At 40.5% G+C, this 21,761-nt stretch overlaps 2 protein-coding genes across 5 annotated transcripts in view; one reads left to right on the top strand and one right to left on the bottom strand.

Moving 5' to 3' along the window:
* The window catches only part of LOC129721480 (glucose transporter type 1), a 551,257-nt gene that overhangs the window by 91,917 nt on the left and 437,579 nt on the right, over nucleotides 1-21,761 (top strand). The window lies entirely within an intron of this gene.
* LOC129721481 (uncharacterized) overlaps nucleotides 1-21,761 on the bottom strand; it is a 205,279-nt gene that overhangs the window by 75,401 nt on the left and 108,117 nt on the right. Inside the window, exons 7-8 of one of the 2 annotated variants that reach the window (XR_008727401.1) lie at nucleotides 17,741-17,953; nucleotides 16,103-16,184 (exon numbers count right to left, since the gene is read on the bottom strand). Coding sequence is in view for 1 of the 2 variants with exons in the window: in XM_055674112.1 (XP_055530087.1) it covers nucleotides 16,100-16,184 (85 nt within the window). In the remaining variant the exon portion in view is untranslated. Of the gene's footprint in view, nucleotides 1-16,099; nucleotides 16,185-17,740; nucleotides 17,954-21,761 lie in introns of those variants that run through there. The other variant, XM_055674112.1, reaches the window with a different exon arrangement.

Genomic DNA, 21,761 nt, shown 5'->3' with positions numbered 1-21,761 from the left:
ACAAAATTCGTTGTTCCTCGTGATTTTTCCTGTCCGTCCACTTCTGTATCTCCCCTTTTATTTTTCGTGTGAAGAGGTTGTGTTCTGTGTACAACTTACGTTCCCATGCCTGTTGTACTTCTCTCCGGATGTATGTCCTGATGTCTGCGCTAGGTACGTTGCGCCGCCATATTTGAGCGTTTCGCCCTTGGTTTGCGAGTCTGTCCGCTTCTTCATTCCCTCTGACGCCGCAATGACCCGGAAGCCAGCAGTACGTAATGTTTGTACGTGAATTGGATTGTGCAGCTTGTATCCATGGGTGCTTCTGCCTTGGGTTTTCTAAAGCTGAAAGAGCACTCGCCGTATCAGACAGTATGATGATTGGGTTGTCTAGCTTATCGGTGTTCTCAATTGCCAGTAATATGGCTGCTACTTCTGATGATAATACGGAGCAGTTGTCGGGTAGTTTTCGTGCGATGTTCATGGAAGAGCTATGTACTCCGGCTCCCACTGCATCCCCCGCTCGTGATCCATCAGTGAAGATATAGCATATTTGGTACTAAGCAAACTATTGAGTATGGCAGCAACTTTTGCTGCACATTCTCCGACGCGGATGTCCTTTTGACCGCCCATTCAACTCGCGGCGTGGGATGGTTCCATCGTAGATCTCCTACTCGATGCAGCTCTTCTACAGGAGGTAGGGTTGCTGTGGTGTTCTCTCGCAACAGGTTTTGGGCCTTTTCAAGGATGAATAACTGGCACCGTAAGTTTTCTCTAGAAAACTAATGGCTCTGAAGGAGACTGTTTTGGTGATGAGCAACTCAAAAGGAAGCACACCTGCTTCCGCGCAGGTGGATAGAGTTGGCGAACTTGGTAAAAGTCCTGATACTAGTCGGATTAGTCTGTTATAAATCGGTCCAAGTGGATGTATGAGCATCGTAGAGTTGCGAGCTGTTAGTTCGATTCCATAGAGAATCTTGCTGATAACTATGCTGGTTCCAATTATAGTGAGTGATTTTCTGTTGTTTGACCGATGTCTTCTACTGATGGTTTTCAATAAACGCATTCTACTCTCAACAGATCCTTTCGTCGCGGTAAAGTGGGGGACGAAAGAGCATCTTCTGTCAATGATGACTCCCAGAATACGAATTTCCTTTCTGTATGGGATTTCGCATCCGTTAATTGTAATGGGGTTGCCCCAGGGATGGTGTTTGTGCAAGCAACAGTGCGAAATTGCACACTTTTCAGCAGCCATGTTGAAACCGGTTTTTTCCGCCCATTTGGCAACAGCACGAATAGCTGCTTGTAGTTTCCTGCGAATTAATTTGCGATGCTTGCCTACAACGACGATGGTGATATCGTCTGCGTAAACGAAAATATATACGCCTGCTGGAAGCTGATCGAACACCGAGTTGATCGCAATTAGGAAAAGTGTTACTGCTAACACCGATCCTTGTGGGACGCCTGTCCGCTCTGCAAAAATCTGTGACTTACTGTTACCTATTGTGACCTGAAATGTACGGTCCTGAAGGAAATTTTTAACGAAGTTTACCATGTTTCCTTTAAGGCCCCATTCGATCATCTGTCGGATAACTCCAGGCCGCCAGACTCTATTGTATGCTTTGGAGAGGTCTAATGCAGCAGTTTCTACATGTAGATCATTTGAAATAGCGTCGCTGATTAGCTGACCAAGAGACGCCAGATAAGTACCGGCTCCTTTGCCCTTAAGAAAAGCATGTTGACGATGATCCAAAAGATCCCTTTCGCACAGCACCGTAGTCAGCCGACGATTGATCATGCGTTCCATAATTTTTGAGGCACAGTTAGTGAGAGCAATTGGCCGGTAGTGTTGGGGTTCTGGTGATCCGTTGTTTTTCTTAGGGATCGGTAGGACAAAGCTGTATCTCCAGCTATCGGGGAAGCTTTGTTTTGTCCAAACTTGGTTGAACGCCCCGAGTAGGGCGACCTTTGCTTGGAGAGGTAGCTGTTTGAAGATTGGGTAGCTAATTTCGTCTGGGCCTGCAGATTTTCCGTTGGCTGAGTTCAAGGCATAAAGCAATTCGCTGAAGGTAAAAGGTTGGTTGTAGTCACAGTCCTGATTATCGATTGGTATTAAAATGCGTGGTTTCTTCGATTCGGAGGTCATAAATTGTTGGCTATACAATCTATTGGAAGATATATCTGCAAAGTATTCTCCAATGGCATCGATCGAGTCGCCACACCGGATGCCCATTCCTTTGTATTTTCTCCGCCCGCTAAGACAGTTGACTCTTCTCCACATTTCTGTAGTTGATTGAGATGCGTCGAAACCATCCAAGAAATCCTCCCAAGATTTTCGTTTCGCCTCTATGATCATCCTTTTACAATCGTTCCGTTTCCGTCGATATTCTTCATGAATAGTCTCCCTGTTTGGATGATTTTCTGGAGTCCTTCTTAGTGCTCTGAGTGCTTTTCTTCGTGCTTTTACAGCCTTTTTTGTTTCATCGCACCACCATGGTAGGGCTTTTTTACCGGGTTTGCTCGTCCTAGGTATGCTTGCTTTGGCTGCATTAAAAATCATGGAGCATATTTATTCAGGATGATATATTCGGTCGGCATCTATTGTTTGCAGAATATCGTTTTCAAACTTTGTCCAATCAGCATCATCTAAACGCCACCGAGGTCGCCTTGTTGTTTCTGGTGGTATTTCGTTGGTACGTACTTCGATTGGGAAGCGATCACTCCCGCAGGTTTCGGAATGGATGAGCCAACTCAGGTGCCTTGCTATTTCGCTGCATGCCAAGTATACGTCGATACTGGATTGGCAATCGCCTCTGATAAAGGTGATATCTCCATCATTGAGGACAAGCAAGTCGTTGTTTTCTGCAATAATCATAATGGTGACACCTCTTTTGTCAGTTTTTTTTTTGACCCCCATGCGTAATGGTGGGCGTGAGGGTCTCCCAGGATAATGAAAGGTCTTTCAAGTTGATCGATGATCTTCTGCAATTCGCTTTCGAGGTTCGTGATTCCTGTTTGTTGAAGGTAAACGGATACGAACGTATGTTGGAAAGGAGTTTCAACGCTCGCCGCTACCGCGATCAGCGGAGTATTTAAAAATTTCTGTTGGTGGGGGATGGATTCGAGCACAGCGAGGGCATGGTTTTGGAAACTAGTGGTTCCTGATTTGATATACCATTGGTACTGTCCGCCTAGTATGCTGTTCAACTTAGTTTTTTCCCCACAGTGGATCTCATGTAGAGAAATGGTTTGTGGCGGGTTCTCGAGCGTCAGTATTTGTAGGTCGTGTAAATTGTTGAACAGACCGTTTATGTTCCACTGAAGTGCTAATCGAGTCGGATGTCTGTCGCTGTTTGACAGACTCACTCGGGTTTCCGTAGAAGCTGAGCGGGTTGAGCGTGGTGCATTTATTCTCTCTCCTAAGAGGGTGGAGGTTAATTCTATCTCCTCCTTCCCACACCGTTCGCCTTGGTTAAGTAGTGTAGTAGATGGAGCGGAACGGGTTTTAGTTGTAAGTAGGTCACGTCTGTGGCGAGGCTAACGCTTCTACTATGGCTTGGCCCAGGTTGTTGTCTGCAGTTATAAAACTGGTCATATTTGTCGGAGTTCACTAGTATTTTGTTGGGCAACTTATTGATATTAGCAGAGTCGGTCGAACCCCAGGAGGACGTATGGCCGATGGGTACGTTTGCGGCCATGTTTCTGTCCCTCCAGGCGTTCACTCCCTTGTTATGCGATATACGTATGGATGATCCCTCGTTGGTCGGGTGGGGGAGAATGAGGTTATCACGCGACCCAATAATCTTCGTCTGTTATGGTTCCATATCGTGATCTTTATCGGTTGAAAACATAGTTGATTCTTCGTTGTCTGGGTGGGGGAGAATGAGGTTATCACGCGACCCATCTCTCGTGTTTTTGTGTCCCTCGGTGTCCAAATGGGGGAAAATGAGGTTATCACGCGACCCAATAATCTCCGTCTGTTCTGGTTCAACATCGTAGTCTTCATCAGTTGAAGACGTTGAGGTTTTGGAAGCATGACTGGTGCATAGATCGGTATTCGAATTGTTTTTAGGTGTACAATACATTATGTAGTTGAGGGGGTTTAGGGCTTTATATTTAGTGGGTAAGTAAAAGAAGAGGACTGCTTCCAGTTTGCTATTGTTGATTTTCTGCGAGGTATACATTTGCATCGGTTATCAGATATTCAGTAGAAGATATCTGAGGAGGCTTCCATAAGCGGTTCGCTCTCATGGATTGTATTTGTTTTGTAACTACCGTCCGATGTGTCGGATAAAGCGTCCTTGATAAATTCGCCACTGGTGATACGGGTAATTTTTGTTTTATTAGTTTTAGTATTAGTAGGAGCGTTTCTTTTAACATTAGCTTGTTTTTGATCGAGTAACGAGGAAGGGGCATCTTTTTTTATCGTTTTGTTTATTTTGAGACTGCGGGTGTTATGAGTGTTAGGTATCGGGTCAACGGTCTTTTTTTGTTTACGCTGCTGTTCTGGGGGAGCCATTTGAGTTAGATTAATACTGGAGCAGCTAGATTCCTGCCCTTCTACCTCCTTGATTCCATTACTTTGAGATAATATTTTGCGTAAGATTTCGATTTCCCTATCTTTTCTCTGAGATACTTCTTCCAATAATTTTACTTTTAAAACGAGATCTTCAATTGTTCCATGCTTCTGTACCGTTTCAATTCTACTTGTTGGGTTAGATATGGACTCAAGTTGATTGATGCGGCGGTCTTTACCTGCAATCTTTCGCTTTAGTTTTTCCACCTCGACGACTAACTTGTTAATTTGTTCGTCTTTTCCTAGGCTTACGATGCTAGCGAACGATCGAGTTCCGTTTCTGTTTTCGTACAAACTTTTAGCTGCCGGGTAAGAAATGCCTGAGTCGACACGTATATGTTGTATATCATTTTCCTTTACATAAACGGGACATTTCTTGCTCGACAGGGGGTGTTCTGAGGAATCACATCGAGAGCAGAACGCGGGCAGGCAGCATTTAGTATTCGCGACGATTGGGTGTTTTAGGCGCAATTACCACAGGTGGGTTTATCTTGTTGACAACGCAGCCGCGTGTGACCAAAGTTCCAACATTGATAACATACCATGGGAGATGGATAATATGGTCTAGTTTTGCATCTGACCCAGCCAAACTCAACATACTCGGGAGCAGTTGTATTCGGGATGGTCAGTATGAGTGTGTTAGTGTTTTCAACTGTGTTGCCGTTTCTTCTGGTAATTCGTTTAACTTCCAGCACTCCATTAGGCTTGAGATACTCAGATAACTCATTCTCGGAGAAATCTGCGACCTCACGGCACGTAACAATGCATCTTGTTTCATTAAGGATAGGATGATGGCTAATCTTAATTTTGGTACCGTCAGATAGGGTTGTAAGTTTGAGAAGGGTTTCGATTTGAGTGGCGTTTCGCACTTTGAGAGCATAAGATGCCCCCCGACTCATGACAAAAGCACCATCTATTTTATCACGTATGGCTTGTTCTACTGATGCCCTTATTAGAAAGGGATTCTTTGGAAGTGTCCCACTTTCGGACTCTAAGCTGAGAATGGTAAGATCGCCGCTCAAATTTTTGGGGCCATCCAGCTAGGAATGGTTCGACCCGTAAAAGAATTGTCGATCATGTTTCCACTTGGTTCGTGGAAAGGGGTTAATCCCGATGCCATGTTCGTCTCTGTGACCGAACAGGCTCGAGAAAGAGATACTGATATCGTGTACCAATCAGTATAATCGGTTTGTCTGGTTCTTGATGAATAAAAAAGAAGGGATCTTACGATCACTTACGAAATTGTTGGTGGCACTCACCACCACACACAACACAAAATCGTGTCTACCACTTTAAACCAGATATGAGTGACCAATGATGGCCTGAAAAATGGCTGCTCTAACGTCCACGTGGTTTACCGAAACTTTTTCCACCGGTTTTTATACAAAGTAAGCTGAATACAGCTCTTGGTCTTATTATCTCTTTTAAATGCTAAATTTAACTATGCGGTATAACACTACGGAAGTTTCACTTGTTCAAAACTGGCGGTCCGGAGCAAGCTCAACGGACCGCTCTCGTACACGCTTTCGTAATATACCAACTGTTAGAAGGCAGCAATTCGTAATACCTGATGCTGCAGGTAACAAATACCCAAAGTAACAACTTTCTTGTAATTGATGTTCTCCTCAGCAATAATGCTGGCGGAACACAAATCGTTGACTTCTTGTTCGAGTGCTACGCCACCCGGACACAATAGGCACTAGAGACAATAGAATTCTCTGATAACGCTTACTGCTAGACGATGTGAATTTGCGGAGCAAACAAGAGACCGAACCGATCGCAAAGAACGATAAGACCGAACTGAACATTCGTCTTCATCATCACTAAGAACTGCACGAATTCTTTTTGAAGTAGAATTTCTCGCACCTCAGCCAACTTTAGTTTAAATTAAAGGACAACAAATCCTTGTGATTTTTATTTGAGTTTCCCTTACAATCCTCGGTGTAAGCAAACCATGAATTTATTACTGCCAAATCAAAAAAATGCATTGATACTTTCCATGTCCATTTACGTGTTTTGAAAAATGTCGATGCCACAACCACTTTACTTGAATCCATCCATTCAACAACAACAATGTTTCAATCTTTCGAAATATGCTCTACGCTCTCTCCGCGTTACAATTTGGTCCATTCAATGCTACGAACCCTATTTGTCATTATCGTTCCAGTTCCTTCGAGATTTATAGATAAATTTTTGAATAAGTGGAACAGTCGTGACGTATCTATCAAGGTATACGCAGCTTTTTAGCGGCAACGTTTTCACCGTTCAATCCCACACGGTGCGGTTTATTCTTCACGTACTGCTTCACTGGACAGCGACCGATGAATGGAATCATTTGTTCATCAATAGAACACGTTTTTGAAACCCGCGAAATTTTTCGAACAGCCTCACGTAGGTATTACATCAATTATTGGCTGTACCTTTTTGTGGCATGCTTGAGGGCTACATGGACTACATGGAGATAATTACGCAGTTGAAGAAAGCGATACCGACTCATACATTGTGCTACTGCAGGAAGTATATAGCCACTTTGCCAGTACAATCTAATCGTAGGATAGCGGATGCACCCCATCATCATATTTATGCCAAAGAAATGTTTAAGTTCGATTTGATTTGTGTTCTTGTAGCAACAACTCTAGTAATGTTTTGCCCGTCTGCCGCTCGCTCACCCTAATTCAGTGTCAACAAAATAGGTAATAGATAATGCCGGAACTATACAATTGTGTAGGTAACTAGAAGATTTGGCATTGGTAATAATAGAAAAATAGTTTTCATACTTTTGTGTGTTGTTAGAATACCTTACCACAAATTATTTATTATCTGAGCAATTTTCGGAAACCGTTTGAATTGAAAAATTAGACAGTAAACACAGTTCGTGGTTTTCCACACTTTTTATCAAAACCTAAAACGAGATAATTTCTATATAAATACACTTTTTTGCTCCGGTTTTTGATTTTTCGTACAAGCTGCGATGTTGACACTAGCGTTGTAAGCCATGAAACAATAAATTTAACGTTCAAAGAGAGAGGGAGAAGATTTTGTTACACGTCACCTTTTACTTGCACAATTGTGATCATTACGATTCCGAAAATACCCATATTGGGTGGTATTAGGTCGTTTGCCGCTGTTTTTTCCGAAACCAGAAGTCGCCATCTTAGAATTCAAAATTGTATCTGTGGTTGAATTTAGCTCCTGTGTATCTTTCTTTATCCGGATATTATTATATTGGGTGGAAATAGTCCATTTTTGGCTGTTTTCCAGAAACCGGAAGTTGTCATCTTACAATCCAAAATGTTGCCTGAGGTCGATTATGGAACATATTTGTTACCACTTAAAACATTCACCTGCCAAATATGGTTCCATTTAGTTGATTAGCTCGCGAGATGTGCAGAAATGTGTGCAGAAACATGTGCTTCCATAAGAGGGAGGGGCGTCGAACCATTATGGACATATTTATTACCCTTTAAAACATCCACATGCCAAATTCGGTTTCATTTGCTTGGTTTGTTCTTGAGTTGTGCAGAAATGTATGTTTCATTTGTATTGGAACCCTCCTTTCCAGAAGAGGGAGAGGTCTCAAACTATTATAGGAACCTTTATCGGGACCAAAAACCCCTACATACAAATTTTCACGTCAATCGGTTCGGTAGTTTTCGAGCCTATATGGATCAAACAGACTGACAGACCGGACTACATTTTATATGTATAGATTACAACATCAATATTTTAGAACCTAAAGAGTGAATATACATTTATTGGATTGAAGCGTTCATGTAAATCTATTTTAACAAATAAAAGTTTGAATGAGAAAGGCTGGGTCTGACCGCTAGGTGGATTAATTTAGGTTTTTATTAATGGTTCAGACGATTCCCTAGGAGCCGTCCATTTAAAACTTTTTTCTATCATTTGTCATCATTCATATATCGAATTGTAAAAAAATTCAGCTGTTTTCAAATGTGGGTCCTGATAAATTGAAAAAAGTGAGCAAAGCTCGGGAGAGACTATTAGTGTCCGTGGGATCGTAGCGCTAGCCCCGCAATTGTCCTGTACACTAAACAGTTGTCTGCGGAGTCTGTCTATAAATAAACAGAAGGTCCGAGTTCCGAATCGGAATGTAGCACCAAGGCTTTGCTGCCGAGCTTTGCTAACATGAAAACTTTTTGCAATCCTGCCTAAAAATTCCATGGCATCGCAACTCAGGTTTTTGCAATCGAAGATGGCAAGCTAATCTCAAGTTTTAGTAGAAAGCAACACTAAAATTTTTATCTATACGATTTAAAACAACATTTTAAAAATACTTTATTAGCCCTCCAGGCTAGCGGGCGATATTGTTGTTTGTTTAAAAATTTTGACATGTTAATTTCTACTAACTTTTTTTTTTAAATTTTCTTTTGCTTGTGAGACAATTGAAGACATTTCTAAACCTCTTATTGTGTAAAAAAAACTAACATCTTTGCATCAATAACATAATCAAACATACAGGGTGTTAGGGAGCTCACTTGAAATCCTTTAAGGGATGATAGAGGACCCTGTTTGATGATGTTTAGTTGCTATTTCGCTTAAAAAGCAATAAGCTGCGCCTTCATTTAGTGTTGTAAGATTCACAAGTGAAGTAGAAACAGAATTGAGCTAGCAATCTTGCGCTAGACCTCGTTAAAGGCAAACATAACCAAAAACTGAAAAAAGTGAATAACTCTGCAGTAGTTAAATTTTGACCATATGTGTAGAAGGATTTTTTATCGTCAAATAGGGCCCTCTATCACGCCTTAAAGGATTTCAAGTTAGCTTCCTAACAACCAATATATCAAATCAAAATACAATGTGTTTTGGCAGAGAAATTAGTTTCATTTGGAATCGAGCTGTGTTTACCCTATTGATAAAATCGGATTAGAAAGATCGAAAATCAAATCTACTGGGACTTTGGGAAGTTGAGCGCTTAGTTTGCTTTGTCATTGGAATAGACAATAACAAAGTCACACACGGAGCCTGGGCTTCTATTCTATTGTATTCTATTCGTTTGTCAAGTTCATAATCGCATATGGGCTTTAGAACACACCCGATAACTGGTTTATCGGGCTTGGATGTTTGAAAATGTTTGCTCTCGCTTCCGGTATCGATTGAAAGCTTGCTATTTGCATGTTTCCTTTAAAACTAGACTACCGAACAATTTCATTCAGATTTAACACTGAACAGAAAATAACTAAATAATCATGCGCCTCCACCTGTTAGCAATCAAAGGAAACTCGTTATCCATTGTTTCGCATTAGGCACCAAAACAGTCGGTAGTTGATTAAAGAACTTACACAATTTTCGTACCAAAAAGTCAAGTTCACCCAGCTTCGCTTCGGTGAAAATACTTGTAGTTTGTTTAACGAGACCAACGATTACTTGCTTCCACTAGTGTGAGTTCTTGTAGGGCATCGAAAAATGTCCCTAAACCATATTTGAGCATTGGTTGGATGCGTTTTCTGCAGAAAATGCAGTTCCTGTGGGCACTGCAGTTATACCGGGGTAATATCCACCAAAGTGCAGTATTTTCTTATTTTTCAACTGTACTTTGCCACTCCGGGAAACTTTTCGCTTTATAATTACCTTTTCTCGTCGCATCCGGTTCATAAAAGCGGTCCGGCGAGAATGGTAAGCGAAAGAGCAGAAAAGTTTTATTTTATCGCATATTGCCCTCCACCAGCTCGACCGGCAGCCGCTCCGGGATCCGCTTTACGGCTGGGTTGAGCACTTTTTTTTCGTGCTCCAGGATCAGCCAAAGACAAACAACAGCACGCGACACCATTTAGAGCAACTAATTCGATAACAATTCTATGGTTCCTGTGCCTTCGAGTTTGGCTTGTTCCGTTGTGATAATGGGCTTTCTTTAGCAGAGATTCGTATTTTAGATTAATTTCTAATTGTTTTTCAGAGGGCGATTGAAGTCTATTTAACAACAACCAAGTTCAGATTAATTGAGTTCGACATGATTGAGGTACTTTCCGGGCAGACCAAACAGCAAAGCGATTGTTCCCCTGCTCCAAGCCCGACGGCAAACATCGCCCCCGGGCTCGGTTGCAAACTCCCACAAACAATCTGAGAGTTTAGCTTCGAAAACTTTTTACTACTCGTGATGAAATTTTGAAATGTGCACCGATTTATTGGCAGTTGAAACAAAAAACTGATGAGTCTTCATAATGAATCTTGAGCTCCCAGCCAGCGTTCGATCGACGTTTGCATTTTGCAACCGTTTACATATACTGTTGCCCAGGGCAACCGGCTGGCCACATTGTTTGCGGGAAATATGCGAGCTCCCGACATTCTCTACAGCTACAGCCAAGTTTTAATTAAAATTTAGATTGCTGCCTTGAAACTTGAAACCCATCCGCCAGACCTTCTCCCACCAGTGTGGCAGCAAACCTATGTACGTGTAGCAGTCAACCATTCTCAACGTTTTTCCCCCCTGCAACATTCTTTCGATCATCGTATCATCAGATCTTTCTTGGTTGAAGGTTACCGAAGAGAGGGCAAAAAAAACGAAAACTTTATCCCCGGGAAACCATTCCTGCTATCGTTACCTGATGTAATGCTATTGCATTTCACCTGTGTAAATGGAACGAGAGAGCTTTTCGATTTTCGTCCATTTCCACCCACTCGTACCGTTGTACACCGATATGGCCGTACCGGACATCCGTTCATCTGTGAATTCCCGTTCTTCCGGGGTGTGGACCGAATACAATGCATATGATCCTTTTACTAGCTCGACTGGATAGATACAGGTGCTTCCAGTGTCAGCTAGAATCAAACATTCTCCGATCCACCTACGAGTGTGTAAAACTATCTCTATTGTTTGAGAATGATGTACCTATTCATGCATTTTGCAAAGTGGGATGTGATGAAGGAAAAGGCAGTGAAATTTTGCTAACACAAATATTTTTCAAATGAGTGAGGTTTGCAATCATTCTAGCTAGTCTGCAGGGTTAATATAAATCAATTAAAAATAACTTCAGGTGGTCGAAATATAGACGAATTTATCTGTGTTCTCGGTAACTTGTCAGATGAGGAACAACACATTGTTACCATCAGGAGCAAGTATTTAGAAACATACATTTGCAGATGGTTTATTTTCTATTGTATTACCTCAATCACCAGCAGAACATTTAATCTCTGTTGAGAAGAGCAAGCAAATATTTTATTATGTGTGCCTTTACATTTCCTTAAAAGGTTTGATTACTTCTTTTGAGAGCTTTGCAACTGGGCTAATGATCATTACTTTTAGAGTTTAGAAAGTTTAGAAAAAGAAGGAATAAAATGTGAATCGAAATATTTTTTTTTGCATGAGTGGAATTGCATCAAAAACTAAATATCGCAGCCAAAGGCAGGCATTACACGAAACAAATATTTGTTGTTTTTCATACGGAATTCATTTTTCTCTGAGTAAACATATTGGCCATGCTCTCACAATGCAATAAATATTTGTTCAAAACCCTCGCGTAACAATTTTAATCAAAATTGTTAAATATAAAGCAAACCGAGTTTTCATTTGCAGAACAATATTTCATCTGACAATCGAAAATACAATTTCTGTGTTTTGATTTGATCTGATTTGATTTGATGTGTTTTGATCGCTAGTGTTCGGTATTAAATATTTCGTTTTAAGTAAGAACAGCTGATCGAGAAGAAAAAAAAACTGTTATTGGTTTGCGTTTTTGGTCATGCTTGCCAATTCACCATCGAAAATGACAGAATTTGGAAGCGTAGCATTTCGATGCGCGATCGGGTGAGCGAGGAAAACGAACGAGAATTCTACAGTCACGAGTTTACGACAGCTAGAAAACGAGTTCCGTTATATCAGAATTTTGGCGCAGCAAGATTCCAATGTATAAGCAGTTATTTCAACTAGAGAAAGGCTAGCTTTCATTTCTTTCGTTTTCCACAATCAATGATATCCACCACAATTCCCAAAGTTTGTGACGCATTTCACGAAGTTTTGAAGCTTGAGCTTTCAAAAGTTAATACCTCGCAAATCTTCTCTTAGCTTATTGATTGAGGGGGTTATATATTATATAGTTTCCATCGACTGAAGAAAATTGGTTGGGAGTGGCTCGTAAATTCAACAATAGAAGATTTTTTTTTGCATTTGATGAACCCGTTCACTATTTCCCCATTTACCAAATACTGAAATTCACTATGGCCAATAAAAAAAATCACTAAAATATTCACACTAGACGAAGCAAATATTTGCCAAATTTTTTGTTTACCAAATTTGACAGCAAATATTTTTTTGTTATTGATTGAAGCAAATATTTTTATTTTACACGAGAAAAAAAATTATTCATTAATTCGAGCCAAAGTTTGCTTCGTGTCGTTGAGGATTACTTTGCTGCCACATACTAAGTAATAAAACGAGAATTATGCCCTGTCAAAACTGATGGAATAATGTGCACCAAGCTTCTCCTTGTTATCTAGAAGCCCGCTAACCTTCCATGTTTGTCTGGCACTACACTGCATAACTTTTTTAGAGGCATGTATGATCACCGAGCAAGAAGCAAAACCTTTTTCCTCCTTTCTGCTTGAAAACGAGACACATGCTACGCTTCGTAAGTCTTTTGCACACACACTTTCGAGATATTCTTTATTCTTCATGCACCCGCCGGAGTAGCTGCTGCTGCTGCTGCACCAGCACGCAAATACCTTAAAAAAAACTTTAAAAAACAGTAAAAGTACTCGACTTAAATTGCTCATCTAGTAAGGAGTGTTTGCAAAAATGTGCTCGAAAACAAAAATGCTTTCTTCATCTACCCGGCTTTGCTTCATGTACCGACCGCCGAAAATGGGCAAAGAATCTGTAAAGTATCGCATACTGAAACGTGTAGGGTATTGGCTTTGGTAAGTTTTTTACAACAGTCTAATGCAAAACCAGCCGAAGCAAACCACTACCCAATCAGAAATATGTTGACGAGGGACTGCGTCTTTGCTTTCTATACTGGTATGAATTCTGTAAAATTGGAAATGAAACTGGCAAATGTTGCGTCAGATTTCAAACGATAATAACAGCATAACCACATGATAGATAACAATAACCAATATGTTAGTGGATAGTTAAAATGTTGAACAATTTTATAACACGCTAGTTATCATTATTTTTTCATTTCAAAGCGGTAAAAATCGATAAAAAGTGTCAAGAACAAATTTACGCGAACAATGAACCAATCACATACGAGCATTCCTAGCACAGACGACATGAATAGACACCAACCATTCCCTGTGATATTCTCTGTATCAATATCCAAAAAAAAAAAAAAATAACAGAGTCACGTCCCAATAGGTCAATTTATGTTTGCTTTCATGAACCAAAAAAATTCAGCTATGGAAGGCAGTCAACCGAGATCTTCCAGATATGCCTCTTGTTGTATTTCATAATTCTTTTATATTAATCTCACATTCACATTCACATGACTTTATACGGAGAATGGTTGCGCTGCAATGTTGTAATAACTTATTTCAATTGATTTTTTTAGCTGCCGAAAGCAGCACAATAACTACTATTGAAATGTCGTGAATTAGTCTAATATAACTTCATCTATTCTATTTTAGCACAACATGACAGATAATTTCCATATGTTTTGACGTAGAACTACGTTTTCAGGAAGTTCGGCTACATAACCGGCTACATAGGGATGTAAAATGAAAATCTGAAACCGAAAAAAGTGAAAAATATGTCCAATTTATGGATTTCCTTCGTTCTTGCAGCAATAGATTGGAAAATCTTCTAAGATTGCTTATTATTCGAACTATTGTACTATTGAAAATTGTCAAGCCTTGTCAAAACGCAAAACTCGACATTTAATTGGTCGTTATATGATTGCTTCACAAGCACGTTCGACAGAATTATAGACCTAGTAACTTAAAATGTGCTATTTGGCCTATAAAAGAGCCTGTTCCAGCCGAACCCGCTCATAATAGTTCTAGACAGCGACAATAGCAGTGCTCCTTAATCACCAGCAGCAGTGCATCGGATACCAATGGCAGCGGATAGCAGCCACAGCTGTGGCATGGCAACGAATAGCGGCAGCAGTTGCAGCGGGTATTAGCATCGATAGTAGCAGGGCCTACTAATGCAGTGGGACACTTACTTTCATGAAATGCTGTCTCTGTGCGATAGCGGGCATAGTGAATGCATCCAATAAAAAGTTTGCCTCATTTTGACAACACAGCTGGCGTTCAAAATACATGAGCCGTCTAGTTTGTAGTATTAAAACAGTTTTTCACTGTGTTATCTATCACAAATAATACCTTATTCGCACTGTCAGTGTTAACGCAAAAAAGTGATCGGTATCTTATCTGATATTGAGTTAAACAGCAATTTGTCCTTTTCAGGATGAAATAAATACCTAATTGAAGAGTTAATATTTTCTCTTCAATTAATCTACACCTTCAAATGTTGGAATAGTTATAAATTCGACTTAATCTCCATGTCTCAGAACGTACTTAATTATCTTTTTCTTCAGTAATAAGCACAACACCCGAACAACTTTTATTATCTGCATAAAAATTAGGTTATCGCATAACCAAACCTCAAAAATTGTCAAGCCTAATATGACAAGCAACTATATTATTGAAAATGGTCAATCCTTGTTGAAACGCAAATTTCGATTGATCTGATTGGCCGTTATATGATAGCTTTCCAAAGCACAGGTCGACAGAATTATAGATCTAGTAATTCTGAATGTTCCATGTATGTAGTAAAAGCTGCCTTTGTGCAATTGTGAACAGCACCAGTATTAGGTAAATTGGCCGGCACTTCCTCTAGTTTTGCGTTTTGCGTAAAATGTTATTTTAAACTGCATGCACCTTGACTGTTAAAACTTGTTTGCGTTGTATAGTGTTTGTTGAATTCGTCCTTAAACCTCCTACAACCAGCACGTTGTTATAGAGCCGCCATGTTCGATCTTGCTGCCATCTTGGATTTAATAAGAAAAACATGTTTTTGAGCAAGTTCGCCATCACCGGTTTTGAACTTGACACAACCATTGAAAAGCTGCAAAAAAGTGCTTCAAGATACATTCAAATAACCAGTCTAGCGTCGTGTGTTAACTTTGCCATTCAGATTACATTCCTAATCGAGTATCGAACAATTCAACGCAAGACGCGCGGCCAATATCAAAGCAACTGCTCTGCTTAGGCAGAAAAAAATGAAATCGCAGCAACACAAATTTTATGAAATGTTTGGCAGAAAATTCAAAATTCGAAGGTTAAGCTTCGCACTGTAAGCCTGATACCTCATAATATCCATACACTTCATTTAATTAGAAGGTTTTTAGGTAAAATCAATAACACACATTCGTTGTACAGATTTCAATCTTAATCATCAATTGTGCTAATTCCGCACAATATTGATATGGTGTGTAGAACACGATTATTATTTTTGGATCTGTAAAAAATGAGAAAATACACCAAGCTTGATATTTCGCTGTATTGCTAACTAATTTACTAAGACTAAAATCAAAATACTTTTACAAAATAAACAATCGACGAAACCAGATTCACTTGACTTACTCATCGTCCAGAATAGTTCCACTATCAATCATCGCCAGACATCCACCACTAAACGGTGCCGGTGAAGAGGGAAGCGTTATATCATCTGCAAAAAAAAACAATATCATTTAATTAAATAATTGTCTTTTTGAAACTGACGAAAACCTAATAGGAAGCTATATTTTATCAAATTTGCATTTGTTAACAAGTTCTACACTATTTTGAACATCCGCAGGCTGATTGGATTCTTGTTTTTCGTCCTCATGCAAAAATTGTCACCCTACCAAACAGATTATCGGGCTTCCTTTCTAACAACTCTCTAATCTAACTTTAGATAACTTTCGCCAGCAGCGACTGGTGCTGCAATATTCATGATTCTTATTCACTTAAACTTTGTCAAACTTCGTCCAGAGTGGCACTCGAAATAGCGACTCGAGATAGGCGAGAGCAGCAGCAAATAGGATTACCATCACTCGAAGCGGCAAGTACCACGTTCCGAATCGGCTCGCAGCAAGGTTTCTCTAGCAGCCGAATTTGCTGCCATTAGAGAATTGTATTATTTATCACTCGCTCTGGCAGCGGGCAGCTGTTGAAGCGCGAGCTCGTACACTTTTTTACTGAGAAAAAAAATTAAATTTGCTGTCGGGAAAAAGGCTAGTGACAAGGAGACAAGGTTAAAGCTTGGGTGCATAAAATAGATGATTTTCTGTTTGGTTATCATTTATGATGACGTTGGTTTATTTTTTTTTTCGAACCACAAACGATGCACTCCGCCGCAATCAGCCGTCTTCATCAGCAGAGCAATGCGATTCATTATACCACATTCCCGCTGTGCGCACATGAAAAGGACAACGCCGTCACGTCGACCTTTTCCACTGCTCGTCAGCAGCTTCAAATGCAATTTCGCTTAACCCCAGCAATTCCGCCAAAACACCCAAGAAGCAACCCAGTAGGAAAACGGGACACACCCCGGCGATGGCGGCTGGTGGAAAAACGAAAACTTGCTCCGCTGGCGGATAAAAATTTGTGATGACTTTATTTTTCGCGTTCCACATTGCAGCTGGGTCATATTCTGCCAGACGACTCCATCTTCTTTCCTCTCTCGCTCGTGAATGAGCTACGCTTTAGACGCTCGAACATTGCGCTTCGTCTCCTCGGCCACAATAAGGCGTGGATTAGCTTCCACCGGGCCTGAGCCTTGGGCGATATTCGCGTCAAAAAGTTGGCCACCGTGCAGGAAGGATTTTGTAGCGAATGGTGACATTCTTCTATTCGTTAGTACGTGGTAATGGTGTCGGGAGTGGGAACGACGGTTCCCTGACGCGCACGCTGGAATTATTACGATGTTTTTCTTTTGTACGAGAAGACGCGCAATCTCGACGAAGTTTCTTGACCCCTTTCCGCCATCCGTGGAAAACCGGTGGCACGGTGCATGAGAAAAAACTGATCACGACCATAAAGTTTGTGGCGAATAGAGATTTTAAAGCGAAAAGCGGATTAGCCTTACATACTGGCATATGGTACACTGTGGAAAGTTTAAATTTTCGCAGAATCCCCGTGGCGAAGCACAAATCGGACGGTCGTTGCTTTGAAATGATATGATTTTTTTGCTCTCGCTTTTACGTTTGAGTACGTTCGTTAAAGTTGTGTGTATTTACGTACCGGCTATGGCGGAGCTTCGTATCTAGGCTAGGCGCCGGCAAAACGATGATGAAGGTGATATGATATCACGGCACGTATCCCAGGGCTGCCTGGCTAAACTTATGGAGGCATCCGCCGTCGTCATTCCCGTTTGTACACAGACGCTCCCGGCAGAAGTCTTTGTCTCCGTAGAAGCAGCGGATCAGATTTGGACTGGATTTCTCTATGGCGGTCCTGAAAAAAAAAGGGACTGCTAACAGCAAAGCATTCGTTTGCTTGTATAATGTAATGCAATCAGCTTAAGATTGGCATATAAATTGGTTAGCGCCGGAGCAAGATCTCGTTACGGTGTGAAACATAGGATGGAATTAATCCTGGCATGATCATACTTTCCCTTATTTTGTATGATTCTCCGCTAGCTCGTGAATAAAGGAAATTTTCGGGGAAAGCCATTGCCAGCAGTATAATTTAAACAAAACTCCTTGCTCTCTATCTGTGCTGTAATACTGGATCGGAATAAGACTGCATCTTTTAACGACACTTTTTGTTTCTGCTCGGTGAAAAAATGGGATTATACTAAACTAGTAGTAGAGACGGCTGTGACATGAGCAAAAGACTAAAGAAGAGGAACGTTCTCGATGAGATTTCTGCACACTTGAGATTTATGCTTGAATGTTATTCTATGTTATTATGAGGCTAATTTGCAGTAAAAGCAGCCAAGCAGAGTCAGTTCAAAACAGCTAAACAAAATTAATTACAGCGACAAAATTATTTAGAATTACATCTCTAACATAAATATTCGTGTTTGCTTTTCATTCCGCTTGTACTCAATTACCACCGAATGAAATGCAAATTTTCTTTCAATCGCATAAAGTGACGGGAATCTTCGAGAGTTGAAATTTATACATTCATGTGAATATACAAATCTTCTTTTTGCTTTGTAGGTATATGCCATCACGTGTGTGTGTTGCGAGGCTTCATAAAAGTGGCAGGATAATTTGTACCGTTTGCTATTTTATCCCGACGACGACCGTCCGTGGTTCATCCATCAAAATGTCGTCGCTGCAGTACACCATCATCATCACACCACACACGGGATGGCAGCGATTCTGCTTTGATACACTCGTTCAAAGATAGAAAAAAAAAACAACCCAACCTCGAATGGTTTCGAAAAAAATTTGAAACATACAAACCGCACAGGCTTCTAAGAAGGAGACATGGCAGAGCCGCTGGGTGGGAATGCGCAAAAGATGATGGAGACACCCAGTATTTTACCCTCTAATGGGAATGGCCTATTCGAAGTTGCATTCACATCTCATCGTGTGCGCGTCGCGACGCAAGTATAAGCGATAAGGCAAAAACATCATCCATCATACTTGTTCCTTATTTTTCCAGGACGCGCGGGCGGGATACAGAAAACCTGCTGCCATATTCTTACGTAGACACTAAGACGTGAGTTTATGTGTGTGTGTGAGTGGAAAGGCGCAAAGTTTCCTTTTACTTTGAAATACCCTTTTTCTCAAACCCTGTCACATTCTTTCAGTGTCGCTCGGTGCTCGGTATGATGACACGTATGGCAAACACTCACACGTGATGTCATCTGGTCGTATACTATTTTATGCAGCCACCATCAAACGCTTACCCCACCCTTCTTCTTACCAGCAGCAACAGCAAGAGCAGGAGCACTGTACTGCGTTGACGGTGCTAAAAATAGGAAAGAAAAATGCTTTATGCTTATACCTCTAAGAGGTACCGCAGCTGGCTGACGTTTTTGGCATATTTCCCAGATTGCGAAAAAAATGTGCATGCATGTTTCGGGTAAAAGTAGGTATTTTTCTTCCTGTTCACTCTCAACTGATTGCCATCTGTGGATTGAATAGGACAGTTGAATCCAATAGTAATATGATTTCGCAGAAATGTCACTGGATCTGATAAACTGCATTTTAGAGCAATGTTTATTCTCTGCGCCGATTCACTCCAAACAGCAAACATGTAAAAAATAATAAGTGGAATTGGAAGTTTGTGAAATTGTGATAGTATAGGCCCAAACTTGTTACAAAACTACTACCGCTAGACCGACGCCTGTATTTGCAATTCCAGCTTCTAATCAAAAGTGAACAGATTGAGTTGTTTTTTTCACCAGTCTCAGGTGCACCACAAGGACCAGTTCTAGATCTATTCTATCTATATTATTTTTGTTGATGACATTTTTTTGTTGATTGTTTTTGTTGATGACATCCAGCTGTACACAAACTGGACTGCTATAAGTGCTGAGACCATTTCTGGACTACTGATTTTGAGATTTTTTCTTTAGATTTACCTTTCAAAAAATCTGATAGACCGACATCAGTCAAATAGCAATACAAAGAGCACATCAACTAATTTATAATAATTTCAGAATTAGATTCATTTTATTTTTTGAGTGTAGTTTATATACTAGAATAGACTTGCTATTGCATAAATGCTTGTACAGTTTTGAACAGATGTTTTGCCAAACTGTTCAGAATTGACGCTCTATTACTTTAGTTTTTGATTATCTCAGAATATTTCACACTAAACATTCCAGGGTTAGGTTCATATAGAAATATATACTGATAATTTAGAAAAAAAACCCGAATTAATTCACCTAGCGGTGAGACCCAGTCTTTTTTATGTGAACTTATTATTTGTTAAAATAGATTTACACGAGCACTTCAATTTAAAAAAAAAAATACACCTTGATAATTTTTGCTGGATTTATTTCTCACTCTAATTAACAAATTTTGGTAGCCAACAGCGCAACCATACCGAACATTTAAAACTCAACGTTCACACACATGTGACCATACATTAAGACATAAACAAGCAAAGCCTTGGTGCAACATTCCAATTCGGAACTCGACCTTCTGTTTATTATACACAGACTTCGCAGCCAACTATTATGTGTACGAGACATTTGCGGGGCTAGCGCTACGATCCTAAGGACACTAACAGTCTCTCCCGAGCCGAAACGCGAACCTACGACGATTGGCTTGTTAGGCCAGCGTCGTACCTCGAGACTAGCTGGGATAAATATTTATTTATTTATTTGGTATATTCACCAACAGGAAAGCAGGTGCCCTAATGGTGTAACTTAAAGCTAACTGTTCGGATTTGAACCAAATTTTTGTAGCAACCAATTGATTTTCGGTAAAGCTCAAACTGCAATTTCATTTTGATTATTAGCCTAAGTTTAAATATTAAATTACATAAGACTTACAAGAAGTGGATTCACTTTAGCCGTTTACGATCCTGCTTTCCTATCTACCGCTTAATGGTTTTCTATCGCCAATGTTATTTGTGCTTTGGACCAATTTGTGGGGAGTTACTCTACACCGATCGAACCGCACTTGCAGAATCTGTATCTACTACAGGACGAACGAAACTTCCAGGGTAAGTATCTATTAATTTAGATTTCAGAAAATACCGACGGACGCTGTATAATTTTTCACAAGTTTTCAGGAGCAGTTTTGTAACACCTGTCGCGATTTTTTTGATCCTCGTAGCTAACTCAATTTAGATAATAATTATTTTCCACTTTATTTTCCAAACTTCTACTATTCACTTGTAATGGCGATTTGGTTACTTCCCATCCTCTATGTTTTTGCTATAAAATCTATTGCTTTTTCTCTCTGGTTACTTATTCTTTACCTATCTTTCATGTTCATCAAACGTTTAGCATAAATGTCAAACGCCATCCAAAACGACTTCAGTGTTGCCTGCGGTGTTGTAACACCCTAGCCCGTAACATCCGCTACTTCCGGATTTACCGAATCTCCAACACCGCCAAGTTGACCACGCCGCGTCTCTGTATGCTGCCATCAGCGTATCTCACGTCCGCCTGTCTTATCCGTCCATCTGAACCCTTAACTGTCGCCTCCACAATTCCTCTTTTCCAGCCTTTGCGGTTCTTACCGTCTACCACGAACACCAGATCACCCTTTTCGATCGGTTTTTGTTCACCGAACCACTTTGTTCGCTGATTCACCATGGGCAAGTACTCCTTCCTCCATCTCTCCCACAT

The sequence above is a fragment of the Wyeomyia smithii genome, chromosome 2 (assembly GCF_029784165.1).
Source record: "Wyeomyia smithii strain HCP4-BCI-WySm-NY-G18 chromosome 2, ASM2978416v1, whole genome shotgun sequence".
NCBI lineage: Eukaryota > Metazoa > Arthropoda > Insecta > Diptera > Culicidae > Wyeomyia > Wyeomyia smithii.
This window is presented reverse-complemented; position numbering and strand designations above follow the sequence as displayed.